The following is an 18190-nucleotide window of genomic DNA, read 5'->3' as shown; positions in this document are numbered from 1 at the left end:
TGCTTCCAACTGAGAACTTGGATAATGACAGCTTTATTGTGATAAGGAAGTAGATTCCAAGCTGTGGATAACCTTATTTTAAACAGTGTTTCCTCCAGTTTTAAGATTTTCATACAGTGCATCTCTGAAACTAAATTCACATGTTCCCTTTTTGAGGCAATACACCTCTCTGAGAGGACTATAGCAGGGGTAGGCAACCTAAGGCCCAATCGCGTTCTAAATCCGGCCTGCGGACGGTCCGGGAATCAGCGTGTTTTTACATAAGTAAAATGTGTCCTTTTATTTAAAATGTATCTCTGGGTTATTTGTGGGGCATAGGAATTCATTCATTTTTTATTTTATTTTTTCAAAATATAGTCCGGCCTACCACATGGTCTGAGGGACGGTGGAGCTGAAAAAGTTTGCTGACCCCTGAACTGTAGCTTCAGTTTAAACCAGGGTGGGCGGAGGCAACCACTCCGTGTGAAAGTCTCACTGTCTCAGAACGTAGCACTTAAGAGAAAAGACCTGAAAACTAAGGCTGAGTTCTCACACTTTTCTGGTGGTGTGGTAACCACCTCAGTGCCTCCCTTCCCTTGTTACTAACAGTGAAAAGCCCCAGATCACATTAGATAAGACCCCTCCTTTTCCCAGCATCAGCCTCCAGAAACTGGTTTAACACAGGCATGGACATTGGACAAGGAGCTACAGAGTGGTTTCTTCCCACGAGGCAGCCAAAGTCCTATCTTATACTATTTATCCATTCTTAACCATTTTTTAAAGCATGCAATTATCTTGGCTGCTTAGCCGAAATTCCAGATAAAGACCTCTTTTTGTCTCTTTCCTTTTCTGCAAGGTCGCACGGCTCATGGAAATGGGATTTTCTCGACTGGATGCTCTGGAAGCTTTGAGGGCTTCAAATAATGACCTTAACGTAGCCACCAACTTTCTGCTCCAGCACTGAGTAGTGCCTGCACGAAGGACTTGACTTTTCACGTTTGGTGTGCTGCCCAGAAGAAGACTTCAGCCACTGACTGGATAGACTTCTGAATGTCTAAATCCAGAAGAATAAGCTGACTCTTCACATGTGACATATCAGAGCAGAAATGATGGATGGCACTGGAATTACCTGACTCTTGAATGGTGATTTGTACTGGCCAGATTGCACTTGAAGAGTACTTTCAATCGTACAAATAGGTTGTATTCAATATTTATTTTGACAAATTCTGTGGTTTCTCTCCCCCCCCCACAAAAAAACCCCACACCCAACAACAACACAAAATCAGCAGAAAATATTTCACCATTCCTAATAACTAGGAACAGGAGGAAACAAAAAAAAAGTGTGTACTATGGCTCTTTTTGCAAAAAAATACAGGTTTTCCAATCTTGCATCACTTTCCTTTTTCTAATCTTTAACGTTTTTGAACATTTCTTTCATCTCCTTCATCACAGCTCTAAGAAATGTGAAGAATTACTTAGCTATGTGATTTTATTAAAGGGAGAGAGGACTGTGATGTTCTTGTTCAGAGGAGTCTGTTAACATTTATGAAAAATGTTAATCTCCACTCTACCTTTCTCAACCTTTAAGTCATCCATGTAGCTAAACAGGGATACTAAAAAAATTAAGAGCAATATTGGCAACTCACAGTAGACTGGCCATATACATCTAATAAAAAATGGTTATAATTCACTCAAAATATGGGAATGGAGAAATAAAAATGAACTAGTTTGGTAACATTGCACTCACCACATTTTTTCCCCCATAATATCTCAGGTTTCTAAGAAAACATGGATCAGGCATAGAACACTCGATAGAAATAATGTATCATTGGTATTCTGCTGGTGGGATTTAACTGAAAATAGGTTGCACAGCAGACACAACTATTGTTGCCTCCTGTCACTTTTTAAAAGGGAAAGGAGAAGGGAGGGCAAGTACTGGATTAAAGATGAGTCCCTGTCTGAAAGGTTGAAGGCTACGCATGTTGGTATGTGCTTTGCTCTATATCTTAAGCAAGAAAGAAGTACCAGGGCTAAAGCTCACCTGTAGTGTATGCATTTTAGGTGGAATCTTTGCATCCTAATGCCAGACAGATGTGAGCTACTTGGGATTACTCAGGAACTCTGTCCATGCTGCAAGGCATTGTTTTGTTTTCTGTGACTGAGCATTGGCATTCAGAGTATGTTCTGTATGAGTCGCAGCGAATCTTGGCTCAAATCAGTCCACACCTAGGCTACATATATGCACACTGTCTATGGGCTGGATCCAGATCAGATCGCCTTTATGGACCCGAGGGCTACATTCAGCCTTGGCCAACCCTTGGCAGAAGTAGTTGTGACCACCCCACGTTCCTGTGTGCTCACATGTAAATAGGTGCACATCGCCCATCTCCTCGGCTGACCTGCACAGATCAACTGCAGAGAGTCTTGGCTCTCTCCATGCTCAACAAACGATTGATCTGATTGTGAGGAAAGGGGCAAATTGAATCCCCATCAAGGTGCTGGGCTGGTTATAAATCTTTCTGCCCACTCAAGTGCTATGTTGACTTTTTTTCCTTTTTGCCTTCATTACTTCCAAAATCTGTCGAGTCTTGGGGGAGGGGGCGGGCAAAAAAATGGCTTGGGTGGCCTAATACATTCACCGTGCCTGGGACTGGATCACTCATGGCTTAGATCTACAAGTGCTTTTTAAATTGTTGACTTTAAGGTTCCGTGCCACCTTGAAGACTAGCATATGCCATAATAAATTTGTTTGAATGCCACAGCGACTAATGCTGCTTCCCTTCTCAAATCTTCTTGAAATAATAATTTTAATAATGCCTATAATAGCCACATCATATCAGGGTTGGATGCAGAACATTGAGCCATAATTGATTGATATTTCTGGGTAGCCTTTTAACCCATTAAAGCCTTCTGTATCCCAGTCACAGTTAAACCAAAATATGAATATTACAATTGTTAGCATAGAATGAAAACTGTGAAAGCAGCAGCAAAGAATGCCTGTGCCCCCTCCTTTCAAATAAGCCTGCATGGTGTTTCTCTTGTTTTTCAGATACTGCGGTTTGTCGACTGTACATCGTTATCTTGGTGATCTTTCAGGTTTCAATGACTGCTGCTTGCAGTCTCCTGTGTAGTTATGGCATATCTAATTTCAGGATCACACTTTTTAGGGTGTGTGTTTTGCTGAAAAAGATTTATAGCAAAAGTAACATTTGTAAAAGCAAGTGAGAAAAAAAAATCAACTGTTCAGAAAACACCCATCAACAATCTTACTTGTAATTTATCGTACGGCAATTGGTTTTAACGGACCACTATAGGGATTTCTTGATTAAAATGTTTTTATTATTTTATTTGAAGATTTTTCAGTTACCAAAGAACAATAAGCAATAAGAACAAAAAGCAATGTTTCATTTCTTTAACCATTCGTTTTCAGTTTAACCCACATTTGCTTACATTCTCTCTCTGAATGTGCAGAAATCAAATCAAATCTGATCTGTAATATTGCTCACTCTTGCTGTGGGAGTAAGGGAAAGATTGTACACATATTTTCTAGAGCTGGTTTTCTTTCTGGGAAGAAGAAAAATAGAGACTGCAATAAAACAAAGAAATGTTTCATATTTTTCATTTAACTTACCACACACATTAAAATTCCATAACTGTGAAATGCTTATGCTTAATGAAAAACAACAAGGGAAAAGAGTTTAAAAGCATGGTGATCACATACATCTACAATCATATATAGTTGAAGTAACTGTACACTGTTCATAGGAGGTTTTGTTTTGCCAAATCAGGAATAGTTAATTGTACCTTTATAGAGTAGCCATCTTCTGAACCAGCCACAGATTTCTGTGTAAGAATTTCATACTGAACCGCAGGTACTTACTTGTTTCCGCTTATCAGGTATACCATATTAATGTATTGCTGGGCTGGACCAGAAGTCCATTGAAAGGGGGAAATTACAGCCCTCCCAAATCACTCTCTCAGCAAATAGGACTACTCACCTGAGCAAGTGACAGAGCCATTTGGGAAGTCTCAGTTACCTGGAGTGAGGCTGAAGGACAATGCTAGTCAAATAGGGATAATGCAGACTGTGAGGCCACTGATGTCTGCTTGCTTTTGACCTGGAATCGGGATACAATTGGGCAAGTTTTAATCCTAGGAACCATCTGGGAAACTCTTGTGTTAAAAGGTGGTAGATGAATGCATTAATGAATGAAAATATTGGGCCACAGGACATTACCAGTAGGATTTCATGTGTTTTTCAGATTGTCATTAATGGGTCCAGTAAACATTTAGCAATTTTCTTTCTTTGTCTTGAATTTCAAAACTGGGTCCGATGAAGAAGTTTTAAATTGCCCTTTTTCCACGAGGCAGAAATCCCTAGGGTTGCCTTTCCCATTGCTAATTTATGGGGCCAAGAGCAAAAGTGGGCATTGCCAAAGCGGCAGAGGAGGCATCTAGACCCGCAATGGCACATATCCAAATTGCAAAGCTACTGTTGCTGTCTGAATTATGCTTCTGGATAGAACTCTTCCTCACCCATCATCTGAGCTGCTGAGCATTTTCAGATACTTGTGTTTGGTTTACTTAGAAGCATACACCCATGTAAACATCATTTCCAGTACAAACCAAGGAAGAAAATGGATAAGTTGGCTTATTTAACTAGGCATTTCTCAGGGAGCAACCTATTTATTTTCCCAGGCCACATCTTCATAGGGATTAGTAGTGAAGCACAGAACATTGAGCATGTATGAGAAGATCTCATGCCTTTAGTTGTATTACTGATGGGTGCCAATCAGCTGCCGTAAGCTTATAAATATTGGAGCAATCTGGCTGTAAATGGAAAAAGAATCCCGTCTTCTCACCACGGATAAGTTTCTTTAATTTTTAAATTCAAATTAATTAAACTACCAATGATGAGAAAACAAGATTACACAAGGAGACAATGTATACTGCAGTACCAACAGGAGATTCCACAAAATGAAGAGTACATTTTAGAGACTCATGGCTGAAAATGTGAACAGACTCCATGGAAGAATATTGTCTGAGTTAACTAATGGTGATTGTCAAAGTTCTCCTTGTGTTGATTCGTCTGTGAGCTTATTCTTACATGAACTTTGCTACGTTGGTCTGTCATCAGCATAAAACATTTCATAAAGGAACTCGCATTGCAATAACAGCATAGAATCCTGTTTTATTTTTCAGTATGTAACGCTCCAGTATGGGACGCGGGTGGCGCTGTGGGTTAAAGCCTCAGTGCCTAGGGCTTGCCAATCGAAAGGTCGGCGGTTCGAATCCCTGCGGCGGGGTGCGCTCCCGCTGTTCGGTCCCAGCGCCTGCCAACCTAGCAGTTCGAAAGCACTCCCGGGTGCAAGTAGATAAATAGGGACCGCTTACTAGCGGGAAGGTAAACGGTGTTTCTGTGTGCGGCTCTGGCTCGCCAGAGCAGCGATGTCACGCTGGCCACGTGACCCGGAAGTGTCTTCGGACAGCGCTGGCCCCCGGCTTCTTGAGTGAGATGGGCGCACAACCCTAGAGTCTGTCAAGACTGGCCCATACGGGCAGGGGTACCTTTACCTTTTACCTTTTATGTAACGCCCACTCCAAGATTGCCACTAAGAGGTATGTGACAGTGAAAGAAATACAGTGGTACCTCAGGTTACGTACGCTTCAGGTTACAGACTCCGCTAACCCAGAAATAGTGCTTCAGGTTAAGAACTTTGCTTCAGGATGAAAACAGAAATTGTGCTCCGGCAGCGCAGCGGCAGCGGGAGGCCCCATTGGCTAAAGTGGTGCTTCAGGTTAAGAACAGTTTCAGGTTAAGAACGGACCTCCGGAACGAATTAAGTACTTAACCCGAGGTACCACTGTAAGAAGTAAGAAGGCAGGCTGGTTCTAAGGCGATACAGAATATATGACTGAAGGATGAGGAGGTGTGGGAAATACTGTGTGTGAGGACTAGATCTGAGACTGAAAGTGTCAAAGTAAATGGTATTGGAGTTTTTTTCTTACTTAAATAGTCATTTATTGCTTTTTTAAAAAAAATACCAGAATGACAGGGTAACAGGAAAGAGTAGGGTACTTTAAAAGTTGTGAGTTTCCCCCCAATGTTACAGTGTACTAACAAAGTAAGACTTTCCCCCCAAAAAAGTAGAGAAAAAATCTGGCATGAAATCCTACCAACCCAAAGTGTAATAAGACTGAAGCATTTGCTAATACAAACTTCCTGTGTATGTGTGTGCACTTATGTATGTATACAGTATGTATTCCTTTGCCAACCCCCTTCCCCCAACCCCTCCCCCCTTGACACTTGACAAACCTGTCTTTACACTTCAAACCACCCCCTCGCTGCCGCCCTTGTTATTTCCTCCCAGCTCATCCAAACCTCCCCTCCCATAGCTTGGTCTAATAATTATTGTTTTTATTTATTAAACCACAGAGCCTAGGACTTGCCGATCAGAAGTTCGGTGGTTCAAATCCCAGCGACGGGGTGAGCTCCCGTTGCTTGGTCCCTGCTCCTGCCAACCTAGCAGTTCGAAAGCATGTCAAGTGCAAGTAGATAAATAGGTACCGCTCCGGCGGGAAGGTAAACGGCATTTCCGTGCGCTGCTCTGGTTCGCCAGAAGCGGCTTAGTCATGCTGGCTACATGACTCGGAAGCTTTACGCTGGCTCCCTCGGCCAATAAAGTGAGATGAGCGCCACAACCCCAGACGACCTAATAGTCAGGGGTCCCTTTACCTTTACTACCACCCTTCATCCAAGCAGCACAGGCATAGAAATACAAAAATACTTATCATCAGAAAACCATCACGCACACACAGTTTGAAAGGCTTGACGTGCTTTCGAACTGCTAGGTGGGCAGGAGCAGGGACTGAGCAACGGGAGCTCACCCCATCGCGGGGATTCAAACCGCTGACCTTCTGAACGGCAAGTCCTAGGCTCTGTGGTTTAACCCACAGCGCCACCTATTCAGCATATAACAAGTCCTTAAATATTTGAAAGCATAATAAATGGCAAACCATACACTAATTAAAAATATCCACTACTTTGCCTACAATTCAGTATAAAGCCAGAGACCAACACATCAAATTTCCTTCAATGCCACTAGAGGTCAGCATTTCACAAATTCCTACAGCAGCACAAGAGAAGCTTGCTACCTTTTCATTTACCTTGAGGACAACTATGGATAACTTAAGGACCTGTGGAGAGAATGGCATTTGATTATCTACATGCATTAAAATAGTTATAACTTCATAGATCCTAGGTGTTGTTTTCTTTCAATGCATGCCAACAATTTTTTACAGAGGCCCCCAAAGGGTGGCTGGGAGTGGAATAGTTAAATGTGAGTGCCTACTGAAAAGTCGAGATTGATAGATTGATTTGCATTTTTATCCCAAAGAGCTCAGGGTAGTGTATTGTTTCATATACACACACAGCATTTTTCTTCTTCACAACTCCGGCGTATGACATCAGGCGCCTTTGAGCTAGTGACTGCCCCAAGGTTACCCAGGGAGCTCCACAGTCCGGACATAAACAGAAGAAATCACATGAAGCTCATTGCAGGCTTGTGTACAAACTACGCCTTGGTTACAGAAAGCCCTTAAATCAGCACAAGCCCAGTGTGGTGTGACTCAGCCTTGCCTTAGAAGAAATAAAGAGAGGAACTAAATATAGCTTCTAATCCTTAGATAACTCGTCTCGTGGCTTCTTTTCCCCTTGGTTGGTGGAGTACGGCTCCAGTCTTTCAGTGAGCAGTCTTCTGAATTTAATGGCTAAATCATAGAATTGTAGAGTTGGAAGAGACCGTGAGGATCATCTAGTCATCTAACAACACAGGAATCCTGCCCATAGCTGTCCCTAGGTGGGCTCGAACCAACAACCTCCTAGTTATTAACAGCTAGATGCACTGACTCACTGCGCCATAAGAAAAAGAGGTGTTGGGGCTTTAATCTGCCTAGGAAACCTTGCCCTCCACTCCCAGATATTCAGAGGCTGCTGGTGAGAACGGTGCTGTGTATTTTACAGATACTGTATTGCGGTGAAGTGGTGGAGGAATTCGCTATACAGAATTTGGCTTGCAGGCAGAGGACAAGCCCAAGGAAGGAGGAAGGAGCCTCACGGAAATCAACCAATTCCAGGGGCCCCTCTCCTACGTTACCTTGGCACAGGGCTGCATGTTAAAGCTCTGTGTCCATGCAGGTTTTTTGTTTTCTTCCCCTAATGCTTTCCGTGGGAAACCCCACATTTTACCACTGAATTGGAGTAAATAGCAATGGACTGCAAGTTACCCTGGGAGACTGAGGAACTGCATCATATGGCAAGCAGGAGACCAATGTGAAGGTGGAGCTGCTCCTGGGTTTGTTTTTATTTTCCTTCTGCATTGCATCCCCCACTTTGTATTAAATGATGAGCCTGTGGGCAGGGGGCGGCAGGGACTGTCTTGTCTTTTTTTATATTTATCATTAAGCACTTTATTGAATAGTCACCATACTTTTAGGTTGAATACTGTATGCAGGTTCTTTGGAACGGTTCAAGGCAACTGCCTTGTGGGGTTCTGCATCCAGAACCAGCTAACTGTCCCACTAACCACACAGGGGAAGGACTCTATCTTCATGCTTTCTCATACACTCTGGTGCAGATAACATTGTTCATTTCACACTCCACAACCAGCTTTCCATCTGTTTTTCTTTTTATTGTGGTCTCTTTTCCATCCCATTTCTGCAACTGACTGAGCGACCCATTGTCTAATGTCACAACACTCTTTACTTTCCTGTCATCTGCTGTGGTCTCATCAAACTGTTCCCCCAGTTTGAAGGAAATCTCAGTGTTCTTTAAAAATGCTCTCTGTTTTGATGGTTATAACATCTCCTTTGCAACTGATGATCACATTGGGCTTGGCAACACCAGCCACCTTCCTGGTGGCAAAGCCCACACCAAGTTCTTTCATATAGTCATCAAATTTTTCAGTGGAAGCAAGCTTCCAAGTTCCCAAAAATTGTTCGCACATGGTGTAGGATTAACTAAGTCTCCTGAGGAACTTCTTACAAGTTTAACTAAGCACCACAAAGAGCACAGCACCTGACTGTCTTGTCTTTTAATGTCTGTGCAGCACTTAGAAACTGTTAGCTGCTTCCTAAGTGTTAAAAAGCCACATGTCTACCGAGACAGTATCTAGTGCAGCTCACAGAAAGCAACAGAGGCAGCTTTCCCCAGCGAGGAAAAGTTTCATCCTATTGATTATGGGCTATTAACATTTTTGTTAAAACGTTAACCTCTGTGGATGCATAAGGGGGGGAAAAGCATCTCTTATCTCTTTCCCTTTCTCTCTTCCGGGGACATTCACACACAGACATTACTTTGCTCTCTCTCTCTTAAAACATTCTCCCCCAAAGACCCAACGTTCCCTGGCCTCATGCGCTCTCATAGCATCTTTTTCCTCAAAGGCTATAGAGAGCAATTCTTAAACGGGCTCTTGTGCTGCTTTTCACAAAGCTGGCGTCATTCATCCTCTCTGTTGTGCTGTCTCACTGCTGTGGCTGACTGTGCTCACGAGAAACTGCTCTGTGGGAATAGCCCTCCTCCTGCCACACTGCTTTTGTGGAAAACCCCTCTGAGGCAAGCAGGCTTGAGTACTTTCCCTTGCTGATGAGACTGTGGTGCAACCGATAAGAGAATATGAACTAGGAAAACCCAAAAGTCATCTTATGCATGAATTTACTGTGTGACCTTTAGGCAAAAAGAAGTTGAACTATAGTAACAGTGCTCTTTTTCTAGAAAAAGAGGTGCCAGAACTCACCATGAATGCCTCCCTTATTCTCTAATAATGGCAATGGTGCCCACCAGAGATGGCCGGAACTGAGTTCCAGCTGAAAAAAAGCACTGTATTATTATTATTATTATTATTATTATTATTTGCTCACCATCCCAACCCTGGGTGGAAATTCGTGTGGGTGGGTGCTAACTGTTCCCTGTACTGTTTTCCTCATATGCATTGTTATCCTGTAATTCCCTCAGCTGCTATTAACTCAAAATGGTAGCAACATAGTTGGACTCGATGGCCCTTGTGGTCTCTTCCAACTCTATGATTCTATACAGGTACACAGTATGGCATTTTAAAAAGGCCTCTCTGCTATTTCTGCAAAATAGGCACATTGTTTTACTAGGGGCTAGTGCCAGAAAAAGGGGGGTTGTCTCTAGCAAAGAGATGGAGTATACATGATCTGTTGGGCATAAATTCAATACAAAGTCAATAGCTGTGGTGCATAAACTAAGGTCGGTTGCTCAATAGTATGAGTCTATACATGTCCGCTTGGAAGAAAGTCCCTACAAACTGAGCAAAACGTACTCCCAGGCAACTCTGTAAAGGATTGTATTATAAACTGCACTGAAATAAACAGGATATAAGAGGTTTTAACTGCATGCAGGGCTGTAGCCCATATAGGCACTGAGTCTTTTAAATGGGTATGCATCCCCATGGGCTGTTTGTTTTGTGTTTCAGTCTGAAGTTCTCTGAAATGCACTTTTTATGTGCTGATTTCCTTAAAATAAAGCTCTTAGTGTACATCACAGACTGATACCATGGGCAAGACATGTCAGGGCAGAATTATTGCTTCTCTTACATAGCAGGTTTTAAATGTTTTAAGAGTGCAGCTTTACTTAGGCGATAAACTTTTATAATGAGTCTGGAGCGCACCTTACAAAAAAAAGTAGTGGCTTTATTTTTAATCTCTCTGCCTGTTTATTAGAAATGTGTTTTGGTTTATCAGAGCAGGGCAGGAGGGAGAGCAAGGAACCATTCCACCTTAAGAATCATAAAATGGTCTCATGTGCAGTCAGAGTCTATAAATGTTAAGTATACTTAATTTACAAACTGAAAACATAATGCACATCAGAGCTTTCCTGATCAGTGCTCATGGCAGGAGGCTCCGTCATACTTTCATAAATCCATTTCTTGCTTTGTCTCTAATGGCAGGCATTTATGATTTCCCCTGCGTGATGCTTAGCCAGGTTTTCTTAAATAAGGGAGCAGGGGAAATGGCTCTATATTTTAATTTTCTCTCTTCAAAATGGAGTGTGGGTGTGTGCAGAAGTCACACTTTTAAGAGGACCACTTTCTAACAGCAAATGATTTATAAATCTGTATTGGAATGAAATGGAATACCAGTCCAGAACAATTAATTAATTACAAGAGGACAAAATCTCAGGGCAGCTGTTCAGTGAACCACAGAAATGGCCATCAAAATAAGAAGGGTGATTCATTCTTTCTCCCATCACAGTAATTTACAATGAAGGTAGATGACTTGCTCTTTTATCCATACTGCCAGGTGTGCAGTGTTGAATGGCCAGTTACATCTACTGGAAAGGGAAAGATACGATTATTAAAAAGCAGATTCATTATTAGGGTCAGCCTTAGGGCTTGCTGAGCTGAAGAAGGCACCAAGCTGATGTCTGATAGCTCAGTGTTTGTTTTGGCACACTGCCGTGAACCAGGACAGACAGAAAGACAGAAAAAAAGCAGAAAGCAGTAAATCAATTTAATCTTTTTTCAAAGTTCTACAGGTCAGATACTAATTTACAAATATGAACCTCTGTCAATTAATCTGAAAGTTTTATTAAAATAAGTGTTCTGAGTTTGCTAAGTATCCCACAGCTCTCTAATCCTTACATCAAGGCAAGCTGGGGGATTTGTTGTTGTTTAGTCGTGTCTGACTCTTCGTGACCCCCTGCACCAGAGCACGCCAGGCACTCCTGTCTTCCACTGCCTTCCGCAGTTTGGTCAAACTCATGCTGGTAGCTTCGAAAACACTGTCCAACCATTTCGTCCTCTGTCATCCCCTTCTCCTTGTGCCCTCCATCTTTCCCAACATCAGGGTCTTTTCCAGGGAGTCTTGTCTTCTCTTATGAGGTGGGCAAAGTATTGGAGCCTCAGCTTCCGGTTCTGTCCTTCCAGTGAGCACTCAGGGCTGAATTCCTTAAGAATGGAGAGGTTTGATCTTCTTGCAGTCCATGGGACTCTCAAGTGTCTCCTCCAGCACCATAATTCAAAAGCATCAATTCTTCGGTGATCAGCCTTCTTTATGGTCCAGCTCTCACTTCCATACATCACTACCGGGAAAACCATAGCTTTAAGTATACGGACCTTTGTCGGCAAGATGATGTCTCTGCTTTTTAAGAGGCTGGGGGATAGGCTTCTTATTAATATTCCTATTCATTTATTATTGCATTTACATCCCACTTTTCCTACAAGGAACTCAAGGTGGCATTCATAGTTCTCTTCCCCATGTTATCCTCACAACAATCCTCTGAGCAGGGCTGGCCCAGGACGTTTTGTCGCTTGAGGCAAAATAGAAAATGCGTCATTGTCCCCCCTCCCTTATGCTGCCACCACACCTGACTTGACTGGAAGTGGCCTGGAGATGCCCCAGAGAAAAGGGGAGAAGAAAGGCCAGAAAGGAGCAGGTGGAGGTGTGTGTCTGTGGCGGAGGTGGAGGGGGAATAGGGGACAAGGGCAGGTGGCAAATTCCTTGGGGGCTCAGATCTGCTGCTCCTCCCAGCAGCCCCAGCCTGCTGCCTAAGGCAACTGCCTCACCATGTTTCGTGGGGGACTTGAAACCTTGTCTCCCAAGTCTTCCACCTTCTGCCTTAAACCTTGCAGATCAAGTTCTACCACTGACTGGAATGCACCGTCAGACGCAGAATTTAAAAGGCTTGTGCTTTTCTGGACATGTCGAAACAACGGCGGGGTGAGGGAATTGCGTGTTAAACTGAACGGATAGTCTTTAAATTTCCACAGATAACTTTTTATACTTGGTTGCAATTGATGCACAGAACTAAAGACTATATTTCTAATTGCAGGAGAAGGGATAAAACATTTTCTAGTGTTTTACTTCTGATATATGCATTTTCTCTTCAATGGGTATGTGTGCATAGCACAGCGTGCGAGTAATTTTTGGCCCTCAACTACAACTCCTATTATCCATTGCCATTTGCCATGCTTGCTGGAGCTGATGGGAATTGTAGTTGTTTTTGTTTTTATTAGGTGTTTTATGGTTTTATATCTTGATTTTATTCTGTGAACTGCCCTGAGACCCCCGTGTATAGGGCGGAATATAAATTCAATTAACAACAACAACATCAAGGGGGCTAAATGTTTCCCACCCTTCGCATATAGGATAGCAGATTATATTACCTCTAGAAGTACACACTGTTGACAAATAAAATACTGCTGTGGAGAAAGATACAATGGCAATGCTTAATAGGTAAAGGGACCCCTGACCATTAGGTCCAGTTGTGACCGACTCTGGGGTTGCGGCGCTCATCTCGCTTTATTGGCTGAGGGAGCCGGTGTACAGCTTCCGGGTCACATGGCCAGCATGACTAAGCCGCTTCTGGCGAACCAGAGCAGTGCACAGAAACGCGTTTACCTTCCCGCCAGAGTGGTACCTATTTATCTACTTGCACTTTGATGTGCTTTCGAACTGCTAGGTAGGCAGGAGCAGGGACCGAGCAACAGGAGCTCACCCCGTCGCAGGGATTCAAACCACCAACCTTCTGATTGGCAAGTCCTAAGCTCTGTGGTTTAACCCACAGCGCCACCCGCGTCCCTAAACGTCAATGGTTAAAAACCTACTATTTTTGCGCAAGGGAGGAAGATGAAGACCCATCTCATCCAAGGATCGCTAGCCACCACTGCTAGCTAGAGCGCCATTCAGAAAAAAACTCCCAAGGAAAGGAAATAAGAGTCTGATTCCCAGATCAATTATTCACCACCAGCAGTACTAGCCTGTAGCCTACTTACAATCCCAACAGTATAATGTGAGACAAGTACTTGCAGAAGACGCAGTAGCAACTTCTGCAAGCAGGGATATCTCACAGAAGTCGCTGCCATGTATTCTGTAAATTTCACCGATATTACACGGCTCAGATGAGGCCTCCATGTCAGCGGGAGCCATCCTCAGGCAGCTGCCAGGGCCCAGTACACCAGCCTCTTAACCTTCTTTGATGTAACAAGAGTAATTATTTTAAAAACCACTTAAGGATCCAAGTAAATCGTTTTTTTATAATCTCAGAAGGCTATGGTGAGACTATAGAAAATTAAAATCCAACCACTGTTTTAGATATGGAAAATCTTTAGGGCATATTTTTCATACACAGTTATTGTACTGAATGGAGACAAGTACAATAATTTAAAATGAAGATACTTTCCAGCCTTCTGGGATAGCGTTTATATCATTCTTAACATCTAGATTCAGGATGCAGTTAGGAAATTGTTATGAGAATTGTGCTTATTCCATCGTCGATAATATTTTGGACAAAATGGCCACACATTTTCAAAGCCAGGGAGAAGGGGGTGGCGATGACTGGAACAATTTATCAGAAAATATATTAGAAAAATCAATAGGAAGGCCATCTGTTCCTGGTACCTTTCCACCTCTCAATTACCTAATTGCTCCCGATACAATACTTTTGAGAGCTCAATCAAGGCATCCAGCCAGCTGCTTAAGTGGTTGGGAAACTGAGGACAAATTAATCTGTTCTAGCTCATTTTAAAAGCATTTGCTGCAGCCCATTTTATTGCACCCCTTCTTAGCATCTATTGCAAAAAGCACCTCTCTTCTTAGGCTAAATGCCTCGGAAACTCATGTTCTTGCTGTCTAGTGCACAAACAACACATTAGCTCAGGAAAGGTGTGTTTCCAAACATAAGATTGGGGAGCATTTCTAGGAAAGAGAGATACCATGTAGATACTTATCCATCCTTTCCCTGTGCAATCTATTTCTCCACCCACCCAGTCTGGACTTATTTCTAGGCTAAGAGGTGATTGTGTGCATGGGGCTATTAATAAGAAAGAAAGCAAGCCAGAGGTTTATGGGGGAGAATTTAGATAGGCTAGTTAGAATGCCAAAGTATATGTAAGCCCGGCCCTACCATTGGGCAGCAGATGCTGGAGGATCGGGAGAGGCTGCAAGGTTTTGCATGCGCTGTGTGAAATACTATAAAACCTTGTGAACCCTGTTAAGAGAGACAGTAGCAGGATGTGTGCATACCATGAACAATGCTGCATCATACAGTGGTACCTCGGGTTAAGTACTTAATTCGTCCCGGAGGTCCGTTTTTAACCTGAAACTGTTCTTAACCTGAAGCACCACTTCAGCTAAAGGGGCCTCCTGCTGCTGCCGCGCTGCCGGAGCACGATTTCTGTTCTCATCCTGAAGCAAAGTTCTTAACCTGAAGCACTATTTCTGGGTTAGTGGAGTCTGTAACCTGAAGTGTATGTAACCCAAGGTACCACTGTACTATCTTCAGCTCTTACAAACCCCCCCCCCCCTATTTTAAGATTGAGAGAGGCTGATCAAACAAGGAGATCAAGAAGTGGAAGCATGCTAGGAGAAGAGCTCATAGACAAGGAGGGAAAGGGCAAAAGAAGCCCTGAGGAGGAGGAGAGATTCATCAGTATTCTAATGTTTGTGTTCATAATAAGTAATTTAAAATGTGTTAAAAACAGCATGAAAACTTAAGAGACAACTGTGGTTTGAAATAACTTGGTGAAAAAGAATAAAGAGACTGCATATTATGTTACACACCACCCTAATCTTCAAGATGTGCAAGATTCTCAGGGGTTCCCGGACACAAACCTAGGGTTTGTGTTTCCTTTGGAAATGAGGCACAGCAGAGATTGTGGTGTCTTATCTATCTATCTATTGCTCATGTTTACAACCTGAGCCTGTGATGGAGGGGCTCACAGCATTAACACTCCAAGGGGGCCCCTTTTCTCCAATTGCTGCAGCCTGGGCCTCAAAAAGACATGGCTCTGACACTCCACAGCTTGCTGAATTTTTACTGGCTTTTTTCTCTCCAGCTCACATCATTCCCAAATTGCAATCCTAAACTTTCCACCATGTGTTGGCTCTTCTATCTCCGAGCTCAGACGTGGGCTTCCCTCATTTGCTGGCCGGAACAGAGTCTTTGCTTTGCTGATATCCCACCTCCCTGTCTTTGTTCTCTGTTAATGGCCCATCTCTCAGGCGATCTTCTGAACACGGGAAATTGGTTTCACCTGTGTTTTAACACTTTGCAGATTTGACTCTTACATAATTTGTCAATACTTAGAGGAATAGATTAGTTCTTCTGTTCTTGCTTTTTGAGCCTCATCCTATGTATCAGCTTAGTTTACCCACATAAAACCAGAAGGACTTGTTTTGTTGAAGAATACCATTGCTTTCTTAGGGATGGGCTTGATTATTTTACTAGATGTTGGGATGGGCTTGGCTATATGGTAGTTAAACATGATCCAAGCAATGGTGTGTTTAATTTTTGTTGCTTTTTTCAGTTTCTCCATAACTTGTCATAATTGTGCGTTTCCTTCTTTTGTTTTTGAGCAGAAGTAGGAAACGACATTCTGCAGTGATGCCCACGGTGGATATGGATACCAATATCTAATGTCCAGAAACTGCCTCCCTTTTCTACAAGTAAAAATATTATACAGTTTACTGTAAAGCTACTGGTCTTCTGCTATTTTATGTGAAGTACTTGTATGCTGTGCAAAGCAAAAGCATCAAAACCATGCTGAATATGTATTTCAACACCTGGCTTATTGTGTTTTTATAACTTCCGGCTGTAAAAATATATGAAATGTATTGACACATAAAAATTGTTTGGCCCATATGTACTTCGTAATTTCAGTTTATTGTCTTAAAAAAAAATCCCTTCCTCCTGCATTTCCTGGATGGTATTGTAATAGGCAGACCTGGCTTCATATGTTGGCTAATTTCTGGTAGAAACTGAGTGCCTGTTTGTTAGATTTTTGCAAATTATGCTAGACAAAGTGGACCTTGGCCTGATTCAATAAAGCAGTTATTAAGGAAGAATGAGATGTAGGAAGTTACCTTAATAATTCAGATCATTGGTCCATCTAGCATGGAGTCCAGCATATGAAGGACCACATGTTCCCCATTCATGGTGTATATAGACTGGTCTTTGCAATTGTACAAATATTCTAATTGTGGAATTCTAAGCATATGTACTCAGAAGTAAGTGAGTAGAGAAGGGCTATAGTTCAGTGGTAGAGCACCTCCTTGCATGCAAAAGGTCCTAACTTCTATCCTTGACTTATCCAGGTAGGGCTGGAAATGTCTGCTGCTTGAAACCCTGAAGTCCCACTTCTAGTCTGTGAAAACAATACGAAGCTAGATAGACAGATGGTCTGACTATAATGGTCTTTCCTATGTTCCTAGTAAGAGACCTAACGATTACAGCTTTGTTTGCTGTGATCCTTAGACGTCGGAACACAGAAAACTGTGTTTTGTTTCTTGGAAGAAGTCTTGAAGCAAGTGTATAAGCTCATAGGCAGCTTTTCAATCTAGATGAACTGTTGGTACTGACTGAGTATAAATTAACTTTCTAAGTTCCTGAGTGGTTCTGAAATGCTTTAAATTAACAAAAGCAAAACAAAATCTCATATGGCTTAGGACCAGTGTGCCTCAAGGACTTGTAACCACATAAATTGGTCTGGTCCTCAGGGTAGTTTTTTTGCATGCCACTACTATCCAGGATGCAGATGGCGCTGTGGGTTAAACCACAGAGCCTAGGACTTGCTGATCAGAAAGTCGGCGGTGTGAGCTCCTGTTGCTCGGTTCCTGCTCCTGCCTACCTAGCAGTTCGAAAGCACATCAAAGTGCAAGTAGATAAATAGGTACTGCTCTGGGGGGGGAAGGTAAACGGCGTTTCTGTGCGCTGCTCTGGTTCGCCAGAAGCGGCTTAGTCCTGCTGGCCACATGACCCGGAAGCTGTACGCTGACTCCCTTGGCCAATAAAGCGACATGAGTGCTGCAACCCCAGAGTCAGTCACGACTGGACCTAATGGTCAGGGGTCCCTTTACCCTTTACTATCCAAGGTAAGGCAGGTGCTGACACGCGATACGGGGCCTTTCCAATAGTGGCCTCCATTTCATCACCAGACAAGCTTGCCTAATGGAAACTCTATGATCTCAGTGCCAGAATAAAGATGATGTTGATATCATTCATACCACACCTATTATTATTTATACCCCTGCCATTCTGGGCGGCTCCCAACAGAATATTAAAAACACAATAAAACATCAAACATTAAAAACTTCCTTAAACAGGGCTGTCTTCAGATATCTTCTGAGGATGATTTTGCTCAGGACTCTCAGAAGTTCTGTTACTGTTTTAGCTTTTAACTGCTGCTCATGT

The 18190-nt window shown here is 42.7% G+C and overlaps 1 protein-coding gene and 1 pseudogene across 2 annotated transcripts in view; one reads left to right on the top strand and one right to left on the bottom strand.

The window, feature by feature from the left end:
* UBAC2 (UBA domain containing 2) overlaps positions 1-3584 on the top strand; it is a 78191-nt gene extending 74607 nt beyond the window's left edge. Inside the window, exon 9 of the mRNA XM_083438047.1 lies at positions 836-3584. Coding sequence (XP_083294173.1) covers positions 836-943 — 108 coding nt within the window. The 3' untranslated portion in view covers positions 944-3584. The remainder of the gene's footprint in view (positions 1-835) is intronic.
* Positions 3585-8587: 5003 nt separating this feature from the next.
* On the bottom strand, positions 8588-9388 carry LOC310676097 (fatty acid-binding protein, adipocyte-like; annotated as a pseudogene). Its single transcript has one exon. The product of its transcript is annotated as a fatty acid-binding protein, adipocyte-like (transcript).
* Between the last annotated feature and the right edge of the window lie 8802 nt (positions 9389-18190).

This window comes from Podarcis tiliguerta (genome assembly GCF_965153285.1).
Source record: "Podarcis tiliguerta genome assembly, chromosome: 4".
In the NCBI taxonomy this organism is placed as follows: domain Eukaryota; kingdom Metazoa; phylum Chordata; class Lepidosauria; order Squamata; family Lacertidae; genus Podarcis; species Podarcis tiliguerta.
The sequence above is the reverse complement of the archived record's forward strand: the minus strand, read 5'-3'. Positions and strand labels throughout refer to the sequence as shown.